Source organism: Ovis aries, chromosome X (genome assembly GCF_016772045.2).
Source record: "Ovis aries strain OAR_USU_Benz2616 breed Rambouillet chromosome X, ARS-UI_Ramb_v3.0, whole genome shotgun sequence".
Taxonomy (NCBI): Eukaryota; Metazoa; Chordata; class Mammalia; order Artiodactyla; family Bovidae; genus Ovis; species Ovis aries.
The window spans coordinates 51,186,509-51,205,142 of record NC_056080.1 but is presented as its reverse complement, the minus strand read 5'-3'; the positions used below and the strand labels follow the sequence as shown (position 1 = coordinate 51,205,142).

General features: G+C 49.0%; 1 protein-coding gene, 1 long non-coding RNA gene and 1 pseudogene across 6 annotated transcripts in view; 1 reads left to right on the top strand and 2 right to left on the bottom strand.

Annotated features, from left to right (window-relative positions):
• Positions 1-1,226: 1,226 nt before the first annotated feature.
• LOC105605458 (small ribosomal subunit protein uS2-like) lies at positions 1,227-2,098 on the bottom strand (annotated as a pseudogene).
• A 1,181-nt stretch (positions 2,099-3,279) lies between these two features.
• Positions 3,280-18,634, top strand: part of IQSEC2 (IQ motif and Sec7 domain ArfGEF 2) — a 77,464-nt gene continuing 62,109 nt past the window's right edge. For all 3 annotated transcript variants that reach the window (XM_027963362.2, XM_027963361.2, XM_042242426.2), the window contains exon 1: positions 3,280-4,268. In XM_027963362.2, the coding sequence (XP_027819163.1) occupies positions 3,562-4,268 (707 nt within the window). In that variant the 5' untranslated portion in view covers positions 3,280-3,561. The remainder of the gene's footprint in view (positions 4,269-18,634) is intronic.
• LOC121818361 (uncharacterized) overlaps positions 14,119-18,634 on the bottom strand; it is a 41,590-nt gene continuing 37,074 nt past the window's right edge. The window contains exons 3-4 of one of the 3 annotated variants that reach the window (XR_009598827.1): positions 16,612-16,695; positions 14,119-14,452 (exon numbers count right to left, since the gene is read on the bottom strand). This is a non-coding gene — a long non-coding RNA (uncharacterized LOC121818361). The remainder of the gene's footprint in view (positions 14,453-16,611; positions 16,696-18,634) is intronic. The other 2 variants (XR_006058403.2, XR_009598828.1) reach the window with 2 other exon arrangements.

Below are 18,634 nucleotides of genomic sequence, written 5' to 3'. Positions count from 1 at the left end.
TATTTTATAGACAGTAGTTCCCCCTACCCCTCTATTGCCTCTCTCCCCTTCCTTCTCCCCACCAGTAACCACTAATTTGGTAACAACCAATAATTGTAAGTCTGTTTCTGTTTGGTCATACTCATTAGTTTATTTTATTTTTTACATTCCACATGTAAATGATATCATCCAGTATTTGTCTTTCATTGTCTGACTTACTTCATTTAGCATAATACCCTCCAAGTCCATCCATATTGTTTCAAATGGCAAAATTCCATTCTTTTTATGGATGCACAGTATTCCATCTCGTACACATACCACATCTTCTTTATCCATTCCTCTGTTAATATTGGCATGCATATATCTTTTTGAAGTAATGTTTTCATTTTCTTTGGATATATACCTAGGAGTAAAATTGCTGGCTCATATGGCAGTTCTAATTTTAGTTTTTTGTGAGGAAACTCCATACTGCTTTACACAATGGCTGAACCAATTTGCATTTCTACCAACAGTGTACTAGGGTTCCCTTTTCTTCACATCCTCATCAACATTTGTTATTTGTGGTCTTTTGATGATAGACATTGTGGCAGATGTGAGGTGATATCTCACTGTGGTTTTGATTTGCATATCTCTGATGATTAGTAATGTTGAGCATCTTTTCATGGGCCTGTTGGCCATCTGTACATCTTCTTTGGGAAAAAGTCTATTCAGGTCTTCTGCCCATTTTAAAAATCAGGTTGTTCTTTTTATACAGAGAGAGTTGGATGAGTTGTTTATATATTTTGGAATTCCAGTCATTTTTATGGCTGAATAATATTCCTCCATGTGGATATACCACATTTTGTTAACCCATTCATCAACAGATACACACTTAATTGTTTTCATTTTGGGGCTATTATGAATAATGCTGCTATGAACATTCATGTATAAGTTTTCATGTAAACATGTTTCATTTCCCTTGGCTATATTCCTAGGAGTGGATTCCTGGGTCATATGGTAATCCTATATTTAACAATTTGAGAAACTTCCAAACGGTCTTCCAAAGCAACCACACCATTTTACATTTCCAGCAGTAATGACTGAGAGTTCCGATCGTTCTACATGCTCAACCAACACTACTCCCTGTTTGTCCTTTTTATTTGAGTTATCATAGTGGATGTGAAGTGGTATCTGTATACGTGTGTTTTAAGAAACTGATGTTTATTTTTCAACAGCTTTATTTCTGTTTTCTGTTCAAGAGCCTGTGGAGAACAGCTTAATACTACCCAATGGTCATTCTTACCAATTCACTGGCTTGGGATCAGTCTTCAGTGGTGGATTGAATGCTCCGATCTTTGGCAGAGAACTGCTCAATAGGCGCACAGAGCACCAACATGCTTTCAGACCAGCCTGTGATCTCAGGTTGAGTAGCAGTAAACTCAGGAACTAGAGCGGTCCATTCGGTCTGAAATTCACAGCCTTTCCATCAGTGACCTATTTATTCTTTTCGATCTCTACAGGGTCTCTGTAGAAACAGAGATCAGGCATGACGACCCATGAGTGCTCATGGAAGACAGTGTCACGCATGCACTGTACTTCCCAGGACAGTATTCACATCAGATCCATGGAGTGGGTTCCCTTGTTGTTGCCTGGGGTGGCAATGTCCACCTGGAGCAGAGGAGAATCTGTGTCACGCAGAGCAATGGTGGGCAGATTAACATAAGATGCCTTTGTGAGAGGCTGGTGGTCAGCTATGGGATCAGTGACCACTGGAAGTTATGGCTCATGGAAGGCTGCCTGGATCTCATTAACAAAAGATTCCAGGAGTGAAGGAGCCAGCCATAGGAGTGGCTCCAGTGACAGCAGCAAACTTCACTCCAGCTCGGTGGCCAGTATTCCTGGAGGATGTGACATTGGCATCAACTGGGTTTTCAATGGCATGAGTCACCAGCAGAACCTTCTCTCAGGTTCTCTTCAGATTTATGATGTAGATGTTATCACTTCATTCTGTAGATGTACAGTTCCATTTGGAAGTCAAGGTTGGTGCCACCTAAGTGGGTTCCTGCTGCAAGGAATTTAAGGATATCCTCCTCCTTCATCTGTAGGGTATCAAGGGCTCTGGACATTGTGAAAGTTTCCTTTTACATTAGGAAGGAAAGCTCACTGTGGTTTTTATCTGCATTCCCCTGATGGCTAATAATGTTGAGTATCTTTTCATGTGCTTAATGGTCATTTGTATATCTTTGGAGAAGTATCTATTCAAGTCCTTTGCCCATTTAAAAAAATGAGTTGTCTTTTTGCTGTTGAACTGTAAGAGTTCTTTACATATTCAGATATATCATTTGCAAATATTTTCTTTCATTCTCTGCATTGTCTTTTCTGTGCCAAATGATTTTGCATGCTTTTCCCAAGACCACCCCCTGTGAGGTAGGTGTTACTGAGAGGGAAAAGGAAGTTCAGAGAGATGAAATTTAAATCCAGTTCTGTACGACTGTAAAACTCAAGCTTTCTCTTCTATTCCAGCCTGCTCACAAAGATGAATGAAGACATGTTTCTGGCTTTAAGGAGCTTGGTCTGGCAGAGGACATGCAACAAGAACAAAAACAAATGGGCTGTAAAGCAGAGTTCCACAAGTGCCACAGAAGAAGTGTGGAGGAAGTGAGCGCTCCTGGCTGGAGCGATCAGGGCTGGCTTCAATGAGGTGGTGTTTGTCTTGCAGGATGGGTACAGTTTCATTGGATGGAGGTGATGGAGTAAATGGAGATGAGCATTTCCATAGGAGAGCAGAAAATGAGGGCCGAATGAATGAATGGAGCTTTGAGCCTAAGACTGGTTGTGATGGGGAGTCCCAGGGCTTGTTGAGGTGGGAGATCCTGGGGACTGCCCATGATATGGGCTGGAGAGTGGTCCCCAGAGGTAGAAAGTCCAGGGGTTGGATGGGATAGGAACACTGACACTTGGGATTGGCAGACCCAAGGGATGGGGAGTCTGAGGGATTCCTGGACCTGGGGGCTGCCTGGGATGGAGGTTCCTGGAAGGTCTTAGATGAGGATCTTGGGCCTGTGGACCCGAGGACGTTGGAACGGACTGGGATAGAGGGCTTCTTTAGGCTGCATTAATTGAGGACCCTGGGACCGGTGAAATGGAGAGATCTCCAGCAGCTTGCGATGGGGCTGGCCGGTGGGGCCCTTGGGGCGGGTCCAGCTCCGGGCGCCTGCGGCGGCTGCAGGTGGGACGCGCGGGGGCGGGCCGGGCGCGCGGGGTGGGGGCAGGGGCGGGGGGCGGGCCGGCGGCCGGGGCGGTCCCGCGCGGCCGCGCTGCGCAGTGACTCCGCAGCGGGCGGAGCGCCGCGGGCCGCGTCCTCGGGAGCCGTGGCGGCGGCGGTGGCGGCGGCGGCGGCGGCGGTAGCCTCAGCTCCTGCTCCCCGTGCCGCCGGCCCCAGCGCTGTCTCCCGGGCCCCCCCGGGCCCCCGGGCCCTCGAGCCCGGTGCGCGCCCTCGCGTCCCGCCGGCCCCCTCCCCCGGCTGGGCCCGGGGGAGGGTGGCGCCGTGAGCGAGCTGGGATCGGGCTTTCCTGCCCCTTCCCCTGCCCCTGGGCCGCCAGGATGGAGGCGGGGTCGGGTCCCCCGGGCGGCCCGGGATCCGAGAGCCCCAACCGAGCGGTGGAGTACCTGCTGGAGCTGAACAACATCATCGAGAGCCAGCAGCAGCTGCTGGAGACCCAGCGGCGGCGCATCGAAGAGCTGGAGGGCCAGCTGGACCAGCTCACCCAGGAGAACCGCGATCTGAGGGAGGAGAGCCAGCTGCACCGCGGGGAGCTGCACCGGGACCCCCACGGCGCGCGGGATAGCCCGAGCCGCGAAAGCCAATACCAGAACCTGCGCGAGACCCAGTTCCACCACCGCGAGCTGCGGGAGAGCCAGTTCCACCAGGCGGCCCGGGACGTGGGCTACCCGAACCGGGACGGCGCCTACCAGAACCGGGAGGCTGTGTATCGGGACAAGGAGCGGGACGCCTCCTACCCACTCCAGGACACTGCTGCTTACTCTGCCCGCGAGCGCGACGTGGCCCAGTGCCACCTGCACCACGAGAACCCAGCCCTGGGTCGCGAGCGTGGCGGGAGGGAGGCTGGGCCGGCGCACCCGGGCCGCGAGAAGGAATCCGGCTATTCGGCGGCGGTGGGCGTGGGGCCCCGGCCACCGCGGGAGCGGGGCCAGCTGAGCCGCGGCGCATCCAGGAGCTCCAGCCCCGGGGCCGGCGGCGGCCACAGCACCAGTACCAGCACCAGCCCCGCCACAACCCTCCAGAGAAAGTAAGGAACGCGTGTTTGTTTTCCCGGGTTCTTCCCCGCTAGTTCCCTCTTCAACTTGAACGGCTAGTAAAGTAAGAAGCCAGTGCCTGATTCCGTGTCCTCTCCTGTCCCAACCTGTCGGGAAAAGCCGGGCGCCCCCTCAGGCAGCCGATACCCCTTCTCTAGCTTCCCCAGAGTGGGTTGGCCCGATGAGTGCAGGCATCTCTTCTTTCTCAAAACCGTGGCCAGTGAGAGCTTGGAGCAGTCGTCACCCCATCCACTTCTTCACCCCCTCCCTGTATCCTTGCCAGAGGATGGCTTTTCATTTCTTTATTTATTCTATTTGGATGTGCCGGTTGGGATATTTATTGTCTGTCACGATGTCAGCTCAGAGACGCAGGGGAACGAAAGCCCTCCCTCCCCCCCACCCCCGGCCGCGACTCCCCCCACCGTTCGGGTCTCCTCTGCAGGTCCTGAGCGCAGGCCTGATCTTTTCTCCTCTGGCAAGTGGGGACCAGAATGGCAGCTGGAGGCTGAGACGTCCCTCTGAGGGGGAACTGCAGCACGTCCTGGCCGGGGGAGCAAAGATGGAGGCCCGGCCCTTGGCTCGTTCCTCAAAGACCACCCCCTCTCCACCCTCAAGAAAAACACCGCCCAATTAAAGAGCATACCAGCAAGAGAAGTCTACAGATCTTCCCTCTTGTTGGATCAGTGCCAGTGTCTGTGCTGGGGTCTGTGTGTCTGCTTATTTGGGACACCTTGGCATCATCTCTTGGGTTGGTGGGGCATGGGCTGGGTCCACTTCCCCATGCAGATACCCTGGTGAGCTGGTTGGAATAAATGTCAAGCTGAGGGAGCCAAGGGTGTGCAGGCTCACAGGGCTGCCTTAAAGGCTCCCTGATTTCTCTTCTGCTGGACTGGAAAGAATACTGAACCGGGAGTTAGGAAACCCAGGTTCCCCTTCCAGCTCTGCTGCAGATTGGCTTTGTGACCTTGACTGAGTCCCTTCCTCTCTTAGGGCATCGGTTCCCCCATATCTTTATAAAAGGCAGGATCTGCCTTGAATTCTCTTGAATGGCCCCTCCAGCTTAGATTTGATGGTTCTGTGACTAATCCAGCCACCACTACAGACCAAGTCTGAAGTCCTCTAGCAAATGGACAGCTTTCCTCCTCCTCTCACGGCTCAGCTGGTCCTACCATGTGCCACAACCAGCGGAGTGTCTCTTGGAGGCTGGGCTGGGGGTGGGGAAGCCTTCTGCCTCAGGAAATCTGCTGGGAGACAGCTCTCTGCAACTCCCCCGTGGTGAGGCAGCAGGCTGGGGTGCTGGGTTGAGATGGCTGGGCCCCAGGAGCAGCAGCTGCAGCTCAAGGACTCGGCTGGGCTTCACTGCAGCGCACCCTCAGCTGAGGTTTGCTGTGGGTTGCCCCACAGGGAGATGGGCTCTTCTGCCTGGGGGAGGGGGTGGGGGCTGCTTGGAGCCCATTCCAGGAGGACTGACTGTGTGGAGCTTGGGGCCCCACACTGGAGGGAGGGGCCAGGTCAACCAAGCAAGACCCTTTCAGGAGAGGACCATGGTAGGGTGAAGGCAAAGGGACACTAAATGGGCATTGTGGTCCTTGAGCCTGGCTGCAGAAGACTTCCAGAGTGCTCAAGCCTGTGACAGACGAAGCGGCCTTGTTATGTATGCTCCAGGTCGCAGAACAGGGAGCAATGGGAAAATTGGGGATAAATCAGGAAGAACTTTCCAACCTGGTCTGGTGAGGCAGTGGACTGCCTCAAGGGGATCGGGAAGGGCTAGAGAAAACATAATTCCTGAACTGGTGGAAAGCCCTATGAAATGACCAAGGCTTTCCCTAATTCTAGGATTCAGTTCCCCTCCTATTCTCCACCCTGCAGATGTGAGTTTGGAAGCCTGTTTGCTCTTGAGCTCTGGGCTTCTGCCATCTGGGTAGGCTTGCCTCTCGGTCCTTCCCTCTGTGCAGCCTCCAGGCTGTTCGTTGGATTTCACATTTTGTGAAACACATTTGTGTTTGTTGCTTCCCATTTCCTAATGGGTTAATAAGGGGATTTTAGATGGTACTTCAAATTTCTCCTAACCATAAATATTTGCGCATCCATTATTACCTCTTTCGGTCCTCTCAACAGACCCTGTGCAGTGAGCACTAGCAACTCCATTTTAGAGATGGGGAAACTGAGGCTCCAAAACATGAAGGGACCTTGCTCAAGGTTACACTGCCAGTTCTTAATAGAGCTAGGGCTATAACCCGAGTCCACCTGTCTCCAAGGCCTGTTATTTTTCCACTGGAGCTTTCTGGAGCCTCAGGACCTGACCAGGTCACAAACTGGAAGAGGCCAAGAGAGCCTGAGGTCTCTGGAGAATTCGAGCAAGGGAAGATGGCTCTGGAATGAGTGATGAGAGGGGGAGTTGATGGCGGAGGGCCTTGTCTCCCTCCTTTCCACTCTCCCTCCCTCTGTCTCGGCCAGGTGTCAGGAGGGCCTGTTGATGCAGTAGCCATTGTTGTCGCCACAGCTGCTGCAAGCTACTCCCCTGCCAGGCCTCCTCTGGGTTTGTAAGGAGTGGGTGAGAGGCTGCTGCTGAAAGCCAGGGCAGGCAGGGTGGGAGTTGAGCAGCAGAGGCTGCAGCACTGGGGGAGGCTAGGTAGAGCTGGTACAAGCAGGGCGCTCCTGGCCCCCCGGCTCCCTCTGGTGGAGAAAGAGAGGAGCGAGGGGCCTGGGCCCAGCACGGAAGGGCCCCTCACCCAGGGGCATATTCAGTCCTCCCAGCTACCCTGTGCGTCTGTCACCACAACCCACGTTTTCCAGCCAAAGAAACCGAGGGCTCAGAGAAGTGAAGCAACACTCCAGAGGTCACAGAGCCATGAGACAGACTCCCAAGCCTGGGAACTTGCCCTCTACTGCAGTTGATAGCAGCTGTTATGTCCACCCCCACCCATGTCATCCCCCCAGGATTCCCACACCCTCCCGCACTGTCTCTCCTGGACAGGTTCCCAGATGCCAGTCTGCCTTCTGCTGTGCTCTGGGTGTGGCCTTCCTAGTGCAGCATAGCGCATGATAAAGCCCGACCTCCTTCTGGCCTCTGGGCCTTTGTATGTGAAGTCTTCGCTTGCTTTTGTTTGTCTGTTTGTTTAGCAGCTGCTGATATCCACCATGCTCAGGTCTGTCCCCCTGGAATTGCCACCCTTTCCCCCCCTCGCCTCACTCGTCATGATTAGAGAAGATCTCTGTTTTTGTTGTCGATCATGGCCTGGGCCCCCTTGCCAACCTGGCGCCTAGAATGATTTACAGTTGTGCTGGGGGCCACTGCTGAGTCCTCCACGCTGAAGAGAGCTGCATTTCCCACTCTTTTTGCCTGGGCCCAGCTCTGGCTTTGCCGTAGGCAGTGGTGGGCTGAAGCCTGTTTGGTGGTAACTCTCCATCCTCTGCCCCCCCCCCCACCCTGCCCACCCAGCAAGCTGGCTTGCACTAGAGGACAGCAGTCAGCAGGGCCAGCCTGGTGTTCCTGTCAGCCAGGGCAGTGCTGGTCTAGGCACTGCTGTGGCGTCTCATGTGTGCAGTGGACTGACAGTGTGCTCCCCGCAGGGGCTGTGGATGCTGGGGGGAGGGAGGGAGCCCAGGGAGGGGCCCTAGGGAAGTCTGTCTCCTTTGGGGTCCTGGGCACTTTTCCCGAGGAGGGGTTCCTCTCCTTCTTCTCAGGAGGGAATACCATTTCTTTCCCCACCACTGTGTTGGGAGCATTATAGTTGTGTGGGAGGCAATGATAATGTCGAATTGAATGAGAATTAGAGGAATCTTGCTTCTCTGTCTAGATCTGGGGCGAGAATGGGGCTGTTGTCATCCACAAACATTTCTTGGCTGTATACAGAGAGCAGGAGGGGCCTCCAGGCTGAGCAAACACCACATTCTCTGTTCTTGAGATCCCCCCACCCCCTCCCCTGGCCAAAGACGCAGGGGACCATACCTGACCCATCATAGTGCCGGTGCTTAGGACAAAATGAGTAGCACAGGCAGTGAGGAGTGGAGGCCAGGACCTGGGGCAGGGGGAGCTTTGAAGAGAGTGGATATCACCTGGTGTTGGGTGGATAGGCAAGGGGAAGAAGACCAAATCCAGGCTTGCTCTCTGCTATTCTTTCATCCGTCCCACCTCTGCCTCCCATGGCCTCTGAATTTTCTGGGAGCACAGAAGAGGCCTGGGGCATGGAGAAGGGGCCACACATAGGCTGAGTGAGCCTCAATTCTGTGTGCCAGGCACCACCCTGTGTGGTTTTATGTAACAGTAGCCAACATTGTTTTAACCTGCATTTACTGTGTGCCAAGCACTGTTTGTTCCAAGTGCTTTCCGTATATTAATTCATTCAATCACCACATGAATCCCTTGATGTATTATTGATAGATACTGTTATTAAGTCCACTTCACAGATGAGGAAATTGAGGCCCAGAAAGGTTGGATAACTTCCCCAAGGTCACTCAGTGCATAAATGGCAGAACTAAGAAGGAGCTGGGAGTCCAGGTGGCTGGACTCCAGAGTCCATCCACAACATTCTCACCCTCCATTCCGTGCTGCTTCTTATCTCATTTACAGAGTCTGTGCCAGGTGGGTGTTCGTGTTATCCTCATTTTTCAGACAGAGAAATGGGAGATCAGAGAGGTACGGTGACCTGCCCAAGGTTACACAACTGCATGGGGCCCAGAACTATCTGGCTGCTGAGCCTTTGGTCTACCATTGCCTCCTGGAGGTGGGCGTGAAGATGGTTTAACATGCTCTGAGTGTAGCTCTGGGCTTCTACCTGCAGAGCTCCTGAGACCGCTGCTTGAGTCAAGCTCCCTCTCCTGGTAGCCTCTTGGATTTTGACCACAGACTCCTAATCAATGCCCTCCTGCTCTTGCTCCCTTGAGCCCCTGATGAGGTACAGCCAGACCAAGCTTTCTGTGGGGCTCCAGCAGTTTCCTGCTTCCTGGCCATTAGGAGGAGGTTTCAGACAGCTCTGCCTGCCATGCATGGGCCCTTTAGGATCTTACCTTTCTCCTCTCATCTTTTTATAGTCCCCCTCACACAGGCTGAGTTACAGCCAGCCTGGCCTGTGTGCCCCATTGTCGGCGCACTCAGCCCCCTGAGAGCCTCTGAGTCTTTATTATTATTGTTTTGGCCACACCCACAGCATGCAGGAGCTTAGTTCTCCAACCAGGGATAGAACCCGAGACTTCCCTGCATTGGAAGTGCAGAGTCTTAACCACTGGACCACCAGGGAAGTCCAAGCCTCTGGGTCTTTGCTCACGCTGTTCCCTTCTCCTGGGCTGTTCCATCCAGTGCCCAGGCTGCACTCCACTGCTGTCACCTCTCCCATGTTTGTTCCCTGATCTATTCCTGACCCTTGAAATGAGCACTTTGTCCCTCTTTATACATTTATTTGTTTATATCTTGTATCATCTCTACTAGCTTGAGGGCTCCTTCAGATTGAGATTTCATAGCTGTATATCACATGCATGTTGTTTGTCAGTCCGTCTTCTAGGTGCTGTGGGTGTAACTGAAGGAGCTAGAAGCTTGGAAATGCATGGCGGACCACATAGTAGCTGCTCAGTAAATGCTGAGCAGACAAATGAATGTCAGGTTAAGTCCTGGGACACTAACAGCCAGGGCTGGCTAAGGTGTTCTTCCTTTCAGGACTCCTGTAGAGAGAGATGACTCAACTCCAGAGTTCTCTTGGCTTCTGTGTGGCTTTTTCCTCACACTACATGGAGCTGTTTGGCCTCTGCCCTCTGTGTGCTTCCCACTTACCAGTCTCCCAGTTCATAGGATGTCAGGGTAGTGGAGTCAGATGAGACTTTAGAGACATTTAAGCCAATCTGCTCACCATTACCTGTCCTTCCCATACCATGGTCTTCTCCCTCAATGTGAGACCGTCTGTCCTGAAAGGAGCAAAGAGGCCTGCATAGGACTGTGTACCATCTGCCTCATCCAGTGGGAAGTTACTTATTTAGCCATCAAATTTTTATTGGGCTCTGACCCTGGGCCGGGCACAGTGTCTTGGAGTCAGAATAAGACAGTCATTCTAGCTCATTCTCTGCTATGTTCCCTGGCAGAAGCATCAACACTGGTCACAGGGAAGAATGGTGAGTAAATGACTTATTTCTCTCTTGCAGTAAGCCATTTAGGGCAAGATCATTTGCTAGTTACCCTCACTTCCTTGTAGTATTGGGTCTCTCTCCAGGCATTCATGTTGAAAAGCACTCATGCAAGGATGCCTGTTTTATTGTTTGTTTTTAGGTTTTTTTTTTTTTTTTGGCCACACAGTGTGGCATGTAGGATGTTAGTTCCCCAACCAGGGGTTGAACCTGTGCCCCCTGCATTGGGAAAACAGAGTCTTAGACACTGGACCATCAGGGAAGTCCCAGGATACCTGTTCTTAAGCACGTAGGAGCTGAAGTTCCCTGGGACCTTTGAATTTAGAAAATGTGGTGTTGTGGGAATGAGGACTTCACATGACTTAAGGAAAGTCACTTAACTTCCTGAGCCTTCTTTTTCTCAAGTAGTAAATGGGGATAAAACTTCATTTTCTAATGGGTGAGATTCCCATTGCCCCTGGCCTCCTACCCCACAAAAATGTATCAGAAAGTTTCCTGACTGTCTACCACACTCGGCAAGGTCCTGATCAGGATGGAAAACTGAGGAATAAGGATGGAAAATAATCTGTGAGCCTGCCCTGCCCTCTAGAGGTGAAGTTTTGCAAACAAAACAACCCAGCCGAGATTGTCTCATCACATCCTTTTCAAAGATGACCACCCAGGGCTACACGCCAGATCAGGATGATTCTTCTAACATTTTAGAGGGAAATTGATCACAATTATCACCTGATATGTACCATTTCACTAATGTCAAATGTATTTGTAGCTATGATATATATATGTGTGTGTATGTGTGTGTATATATATATATATATATGTATGTGTATGTGTATTTATATATATTTTTAAGGGATAATAAGACTGCATATCTGGATGAGGCTTGTGATTTTCTGATGGAGTCCATATGCAGTTTAGTGCATTCACCTGAAGGAAACCTATATTTTCCTCTATAGAACCACTTTAAAATTATTGTCATTATATCTGTGCTAAAAAAGAAAGTATATAATTTCTTCCTTCCCTCAAATGTCTTTATAAAACTGGGAGGCATCTCTCGCAACTGTACACCTGCTATGCTAGGCAATTCATAAATGACCCATTTTGTGATTGTTGTGAGAATTGAGTGAGATGACAGATACAGAAGTGTTCAGTGAAGAGTGTGTGTTTACTCAGCCATAGGCGTTTTTATTATTATTAATAATAACTTTGCGAAATTCTGTGCCATGGAAAGGCACAGGGAGAGGCCATGAGGGAGCTCACCACATTTCTGAGAGAGAGAGAGGGCCGTCCAGTGAATACTGTACACCAGGGATATGCCACAGCTTGCGCTGTTGCAGGCAGTGGAATTCCGTCATGGGTAGTATACTCTTCTTGGCTTCAGGGAGCTCACAGTCGGGTGGAAAAGACTAATGTGGGTCCTGTGTGCTATGCCAGAGGGGAACACAGGAGGCCATGGGTGCCCAAAGGAGGGACTGATGGGGAGGGTTTCCCGATGGGTTTTCTGAGGCTTGGAGGATGAGCAGGGGTAACCTGGGTGAAGCAGGATGGCATCTTGGTCAGTGGGAATTGGGAGCCAAAGGGTGGTTAAGGCAGAGGGCCAGCAGGGTGTATGGAGGTGGGGAGGGGAGCACATTTACCAGGTCAGTACAACCTAGAGCACAAACCGGGAAGATCCAGAGAAGAGTCTGATGACTTGGCTGGCCCAGATCAGGACACTTGAGTAGCAGCATGAGGAGCTTTATTCTGTTAGGAATTGGGAACCAACGTGGAGTTCTAAGCTGAGGGAAGAGGTGTGTGTTGCAGAGCATGGGGTGGCTGTTGAGAGCCATGTTTTGGAGAGATCTCTGCTAGATCTCTGCACTTTGAGAGACAGACTAGAGGGCATCCAGTGATGAGGCCGTTGTGACAGGCTAGATGAGAGGTGACAAGGCCTGAACTTGGGTGGTAGGAGTAGAGATAACCTGCTGGGGGAGAAAGACAGTGACAGCACATTGATAAATGCTGTGACGTAGCAGAGTTTAAGCCAGTCATGACCGGCAGGGTTTTAATAATATCAGAATCACTCAGCTCAGGCTGTTCATTTTACAGATGAGAAGACTGAGGCTGACAGAGAGAGAAAGGACTTAATAGGAGGCCACTCCATGTGTGTGAGCAGAAGAGCTCTGATTAGAAATGCCACTCTGGTGTTAATGCCAGTGTTTAAAGCATCATTCCTTAAATGTGCTATTTCCTGCCTTGAAATCCCGTGAAGGTGGTAGGGATCATTATCTTTGTCCCGCAGATGAGAAAGCCGGGCCTCTAGGAGGCCGGGTGATTTGTTTGGGGAGGAAGAGATAAAGATGATGCATTACCTGAATAAAGGATCCCTTGCTTCAGTGGGAGACAGACCCTGTGCTCTGGTTCAACCCCTCAGAAGTCAGATTGGTTAGATTTATAGCTGGGGTCTGTGGTTTCCTTTTCTAGAAGCACCAGGCCCAACCTTCTTTCTGACTTGGAAGTCCTCATTTAATGTGACTGAGGCAGCTCAGAGGCAGTTTCTGGCTTGGCAGCAAGGCCTGTAATCCCCCTTTTCTGTTTTCATGGAATAAGGTTGGCCTGTGTCACCACTGTGTCCCCATTGCCTTGGGCAGGGTATCTCTAGCCTGGGGGCCTTGGTTTTGAGGCCCCCTGTATGAAATGTAAAGAATGAGCTTTGGTTTGACAGAAAACATCAACATTCTGTAAAACAATTATCCTTCGATTAAAAAATAAATAAAGTGGGAACAAAAAAGAATGAGCTTTAGAGACAGGCAGACCTAAGTTTGAATCTTGGCTCTGCCCAACCAACTGGGTTGGGGTCATTTCACCTTCTCTGACCTTTAGTTTCCTCATCTGGAAAATGAGATGATAATGCCCATCTCTCAGGATTGACCAAGATCATTTGAATGGCGTTCCCTGACACTTGTATGTGCTCAATATATAGTCATTTCCAGGGGAAGAAAACCAATGACATAATTCTCGATTATGCCAAAATATATGCTCTTATAAACTTCATTTCATAATCATGATATTACCTGAGATTCTTCAGTTTTTGTAGGAGATAAGTCATCCAAATACCTGGAGAGCAAATCATTAAAATAGGACAACTTGAAGTTCAACAAAACAAAACCAAAACAAATCAAAAACAGTCATTTCCTTTTCCCTCATGAAATCTCCCATGGACGATGACTTGAAGAATTCGGTGCTTGGCAAAGGTTTGCTTCCCCTGAAAATGGCTGTATTTTCTCCTTCCTAATATGAGGCTGACATGGTTCATTTTATATTGCTTTCTGCCTCAGCTACCAGTTAATTTGAAGTACAGCTCTAGCATCTTTGTTGATCTCTTTTTCTGAGTTCTTATTTTCTAGTTCAATTTTTATTCTTCCCTTATCTGTGTTATTAGAGTAAGCCACCTCAAATCCTTTGTGACTCAGGCAGGTATAAATAACTAATGGGTGTAAACAGCTGAATGAATGGAAGCCCGGTGAGGCTGGACTAGTGATGGTGGGATTTGAAGGAGACCAGAGGGTGGTGCAGGCTGGGGCAACTGAGAAGGCATCTGTAAAGGATGATTGTGATACTGTGAGGAGTCGAGGGGTTAGTTAGGGAAGAATCAGTCTTTCACTCGCCTGTCTTGCTTCTGCTCTAGAAAGAAGTGTAGATTTTGGAGAACAAGACCTCACAGCACCTTGAGTCATCAACCTCCCCACTTTGTATGGACTATGTGGGAGACTGGGGTCCAAAGAAAGAAGAGGACTTGTTTTTAAAAAATTAAATCAAAGCAGTACATATACACAATTTTAAAATTGTATTTCTTTATTCACGGCTGTGCTGGGTCTTCATTGCTTTGTAGGCTTTTCTCTAGTTGAGGCAAGTGGGGGCCTAGTTGTGGTATGCAGGTTTCTTTTGCAGTGGCTTCTCTTGCTGTGGAGCACAGGCTCTAGGGCTTCAGTAGTTGCCACACGTGGGCTCAGTAGTTCTGGCCCACGGGTTTAGTTGCCCTACAGCATGTGGAATCTGCCCAGATCAGGGATCGAACTCGTGTCTCCTGTGTTGGTAGATGGATTCTTTACCGCTGAGCCATCAGAGAAGCCCCATATACATAATTTTTAAAGGGCAGATAGCACAGAAGGACATATATAATAAAAAACCAATGTCTCCCTGTCCCCCACTTCCCAACCTCCGGAGTAGAAGTGTTAGTCACTCAGTCATGTCCAACTCTTTGTGACACCATGGACTATAGCCCTCCAGGCTCCTCTGTCCATGGAATTCTCCAGGCAAGAATACTGGAGTGGGTTGCCATTCCCTTCTCCAGAGGATCTTCCCGACCCAGGGACTGAACCCAGGTCTCTTGCATTGCAGGCAGATTCTTTACTGTCGAGTCACCAAGGACCCAACCCCCAGAGGTGACCACTTCTACCATTCAGGTTTTCTGGTGGTAACTTCATATCTCTAAATAAACATGCTTTGATGCTAATTTCTTCATTTATCAACTTCAAACATCATACATCATCTACTGACTTCTTCCTTGGATGCCATCACTGACTCAATGGACATGAGTTTGAGCAAGCTCCGGGAGTTGGTGATGGACAGGGAAGTCTGGTGTGCTGCAATCCATGGGGTCACAAAGAGTCGGATGTGACTGAACTACTATGACAAGTGAGAATTTAGCTTCTTTACAACACATGACTTTTTCTCCCCCTCCCAAACTTTAATAGTTATATTACTATTTTGGTCCTCTATTAGTTACCTTTGTAACTTTGTTAGGTACAATTTAGACTAATTTCTTGTTCCATCATTTTGCCACAGTATCTCTTGACCACTCAGTTTATAAGATAGAGCTATTAGTGCCCCATTCCTCCCTCCATCTCGCCTCTATCTTTCCACCTCCCACTTTCTGTATTCTGTACTTTCATATCCAGCAAGATTGATTACATTTGCATTCTGTTCTATAACAGTAATTATGTCTTCAGTGCTTTTCTGGACAAATGAACTCTAAAAGTTGACCACCAATACACTGTTTATGTGGTTATGACTATGTCATATTATTCATTGCAGGGTCAAATAGTGTGCTGTAATTACGCCTCACTTCTCATGGGTCCACTGCTCCAACTTCTGTACTCCTAGGAAAATTTTCCTAGCATCAAGATCAAATGAATTTTCCTTTCTTATGCTCTATGAATTGCTCGAAGTCATGCCACTTTTTACTTTGTTTCCTATCTGGACTGGGATTTTCCACCTTATAAATCTATTTATTTATGTGCTTACTTAAACTTACTGTTGTGTGGGGTTCCTTGAAACCACACGATAATCATAGCACATCTTCTGTGGACATTTTACTTGCAGATTTTTTAGGAGGGTTTTTTTTTTTAAACTTCTTACTGAAATATAATATGTATACAGAAAAGTGCTCATATCACAAATGAATAGCTTGGTCAGTTTTTTTACAAGCCAAGCCAATGTAACCAACACTCAGCTCAAGGTCTGTTTTTCATTCATGCTGCCCAGTACTCGTGAGCCCTTTCAACTTGCTGCACCTTGTCTTTTCTTATATAATTTATTTGGTAGTTTTCTCCCCTTTGTTTTTTCCATTTTCTCTTTCTGGAGTGTCTGTTAGTTGGATGTTGAACTTCCAGGATTGATCTTCTAGGCTGCTTACCTTTTCTTTCATAGTTTCTCTTTTATAGTTTGCGAATGAGTTGATACAAAGCTGAGTGAGATGTCTGTATATCCAACTGGCTTGTTCACTCCCCGACCTTATTTTAGGTGAGCCAGCAGGATCTGACAGTTGTAATGGGTGACCCCCAAATGCCAGAATGAAAAGCACTTTATTCTGGGAGCAACGACATGCCACTAGGTGCCCTAAGTAATACCACAGAGTCTAATTCCTTTAACCAGGAGTTCTCTGATATTTTGCCTAGGGACGAATGCCAGGCAGCTTGTGTTTTGGATCTGGGAATTGGGGGGAGGGCATGGGGGAGGATGTCATGTTCTTACCTTCAGTTTATGCCCCCGTTTTCAGCCCCCAGTCACGCCTACTCTCCTTCATACCTACCGTCTTCAAGTTTGGATTTTCTCTGGGCCTTTGCTGGCCTGATTGGCTCCCTCTCCAGCTGCAACCCCCTGAGTAGTGTTGCTGGCTCTCCTTCAACTGTAAACACTCTTTTCCTTGTTTTTTGCTCCCAGAAATTTATTGAAATCCCTCACCTTTTGATATCACCTTCTTCCATCCTCTTCACTGTTACGATTTCATACCTTATTTTATTCCTTCTCATTCTTTTTAGCAGGGTCCTGACAGAAGAAAGAGATAAAGATTTATGCTTTTGAGGTCCAAACTAAGGCTAATGCGACTTTTAAAAATGGTTGTTTTGCTTTCTCAATCCAGATTGAGATGGAAAATAATTAGTCAGCCCCCAAAATACCCAACTCTGTAGGCCTCATTTTGGCATGTGTTGCCTCTGGCTCTAGACTGCCATGAGCATTCCTGTGCCAGTCTCCTGAGCTCCTTTTCCTCAACCTCTGCCATCTAGACCTTGCAGTCAAGAAAGCCCTCCACCGAGGGGCTGGAGATGCGGGTTCTGACCCCCACCCTGCCACTGCCTCCCTCTGAACCCCCAGGCCAGTCCGTCCACCTCTCAGGACGCCCTCACTGTGACTGGAGGGGGTCTGAGTCTGCTGTGAGCTGTGCTTTGGCAGGACTGGGTGGGTGCTTGGAGAACAGCCTGGCCTCTTTGCTTAGGCAGTAGAAGCAGGTGGGCCAGCGATAGGCCCCGAGTGCACAGGACGGGGCTTTGAGGCTGAGCTGAGGCTTCTGCAATAGCAGGCTGCTCTCGCTGCTCCTCCTGCCACCCACTTCTCTCCCATCGTGGCTGAACCTCCATCCTTCTGCCTCCAGCAGAGGGAAGGAAGAGGGGAGGGCTGGAGAGCCAGTTTCATTTTCATTCTCTCTCTCTTTTTTTGTCATAGTGCTAAGCTGCTTTGGGCTGTGGTACCTGTGCCTAACCCCATCTTCCCTTTTGGGTGCCCCCTTCCATCCTTGAAGTATTGTCTCTTTCAGAAGCACCCCCTGAATGCTTATGGTATGGAGGGGGTATCAGAGCCAGGGGAGGGAGAGAGGCCGAGCTGGGGGAAACGAAGTGCTACCTAGCTCTGGCATGACAGAAGGAAGCCACAGCTGTAGCAATGAAAAGCACTGGTTTTGGAATCAGACAAACATAGACTTGAATCCCGACTCCACTACTTATTATTATTTGTGTGACTCTAGGTAAATCACATTACTGCTCTGAGCCCCAGTTTTCACACCTATACAATCAGAAGAATACTAATGAACTTGCACAGCTGTTATGAAGATAGCACAAGTCCTGGACCATTATAGGTGCTTAATAATCACTTTATCCTTTTTGGATTATTAGAAGGCAGAAATGCTAAAGACCAAATAAAGCCTGCTTCAGTGGTTGAACGGAGAGGGAGGTTAGAAAGCAGCATTTGCCCTTGTCACTCCTTAGGCCAAGCCCCAGGGGCTCCCCTGCAATTACACAGTGAAGTTCACACTCTTGTTCAGTGCTGTTTTTGTTGTAGTCTCTGCCTGTCTTTTTTTCTTTAAAATAAAAAATGTAAAGTGATACTTGCCTCTCTATTTTCTGAAGAAGAAATTTGAAAAGGGATGGGCAAATATTTCCTTTGAAGTACATAGCAACCTTTATCATCATCCTCACTGTCATTCCAGGACTTTTCAGTGAGTAGTGGTAACAAATGACTAGAGGACGAGTAATCATCAACAGAAAGATAACTGGCAACTGAACCCACCATGGCTTTCATTTTGTTTCCCCACCACCATTTTGGCCTGTGGATCACGTGGCTCCATTCAGTGTCATGTGGATCTGTTGCTAAAAATGTTCTCCAACAAGGTTTCTGATTTGTCCTGAGGTTCATCTAATTGTTATTCTCTTTAATTAATCTTATAAGATTTTCTTGCATATCACTATTACCTCCTCCATATGACTTCTATCCTTGCCTATTTGTCTTTTCTAGGTCTGATTCCTGGCTCAGATTGCCCCTTAGAAAGGAGTCTTCCCTCCACCTGAACTATCTTTCAAAACGTTTTAACTCTGGCCTTCCACATCATCATGATTTAGATGACAGTCGAACTTGGAAGGCATCTTTGCCCCTCCGCTAGTGCTCTTCTACTTCTGGCTGTCACAAGTTGGTTTTCACACCACTTGTGGTCTAG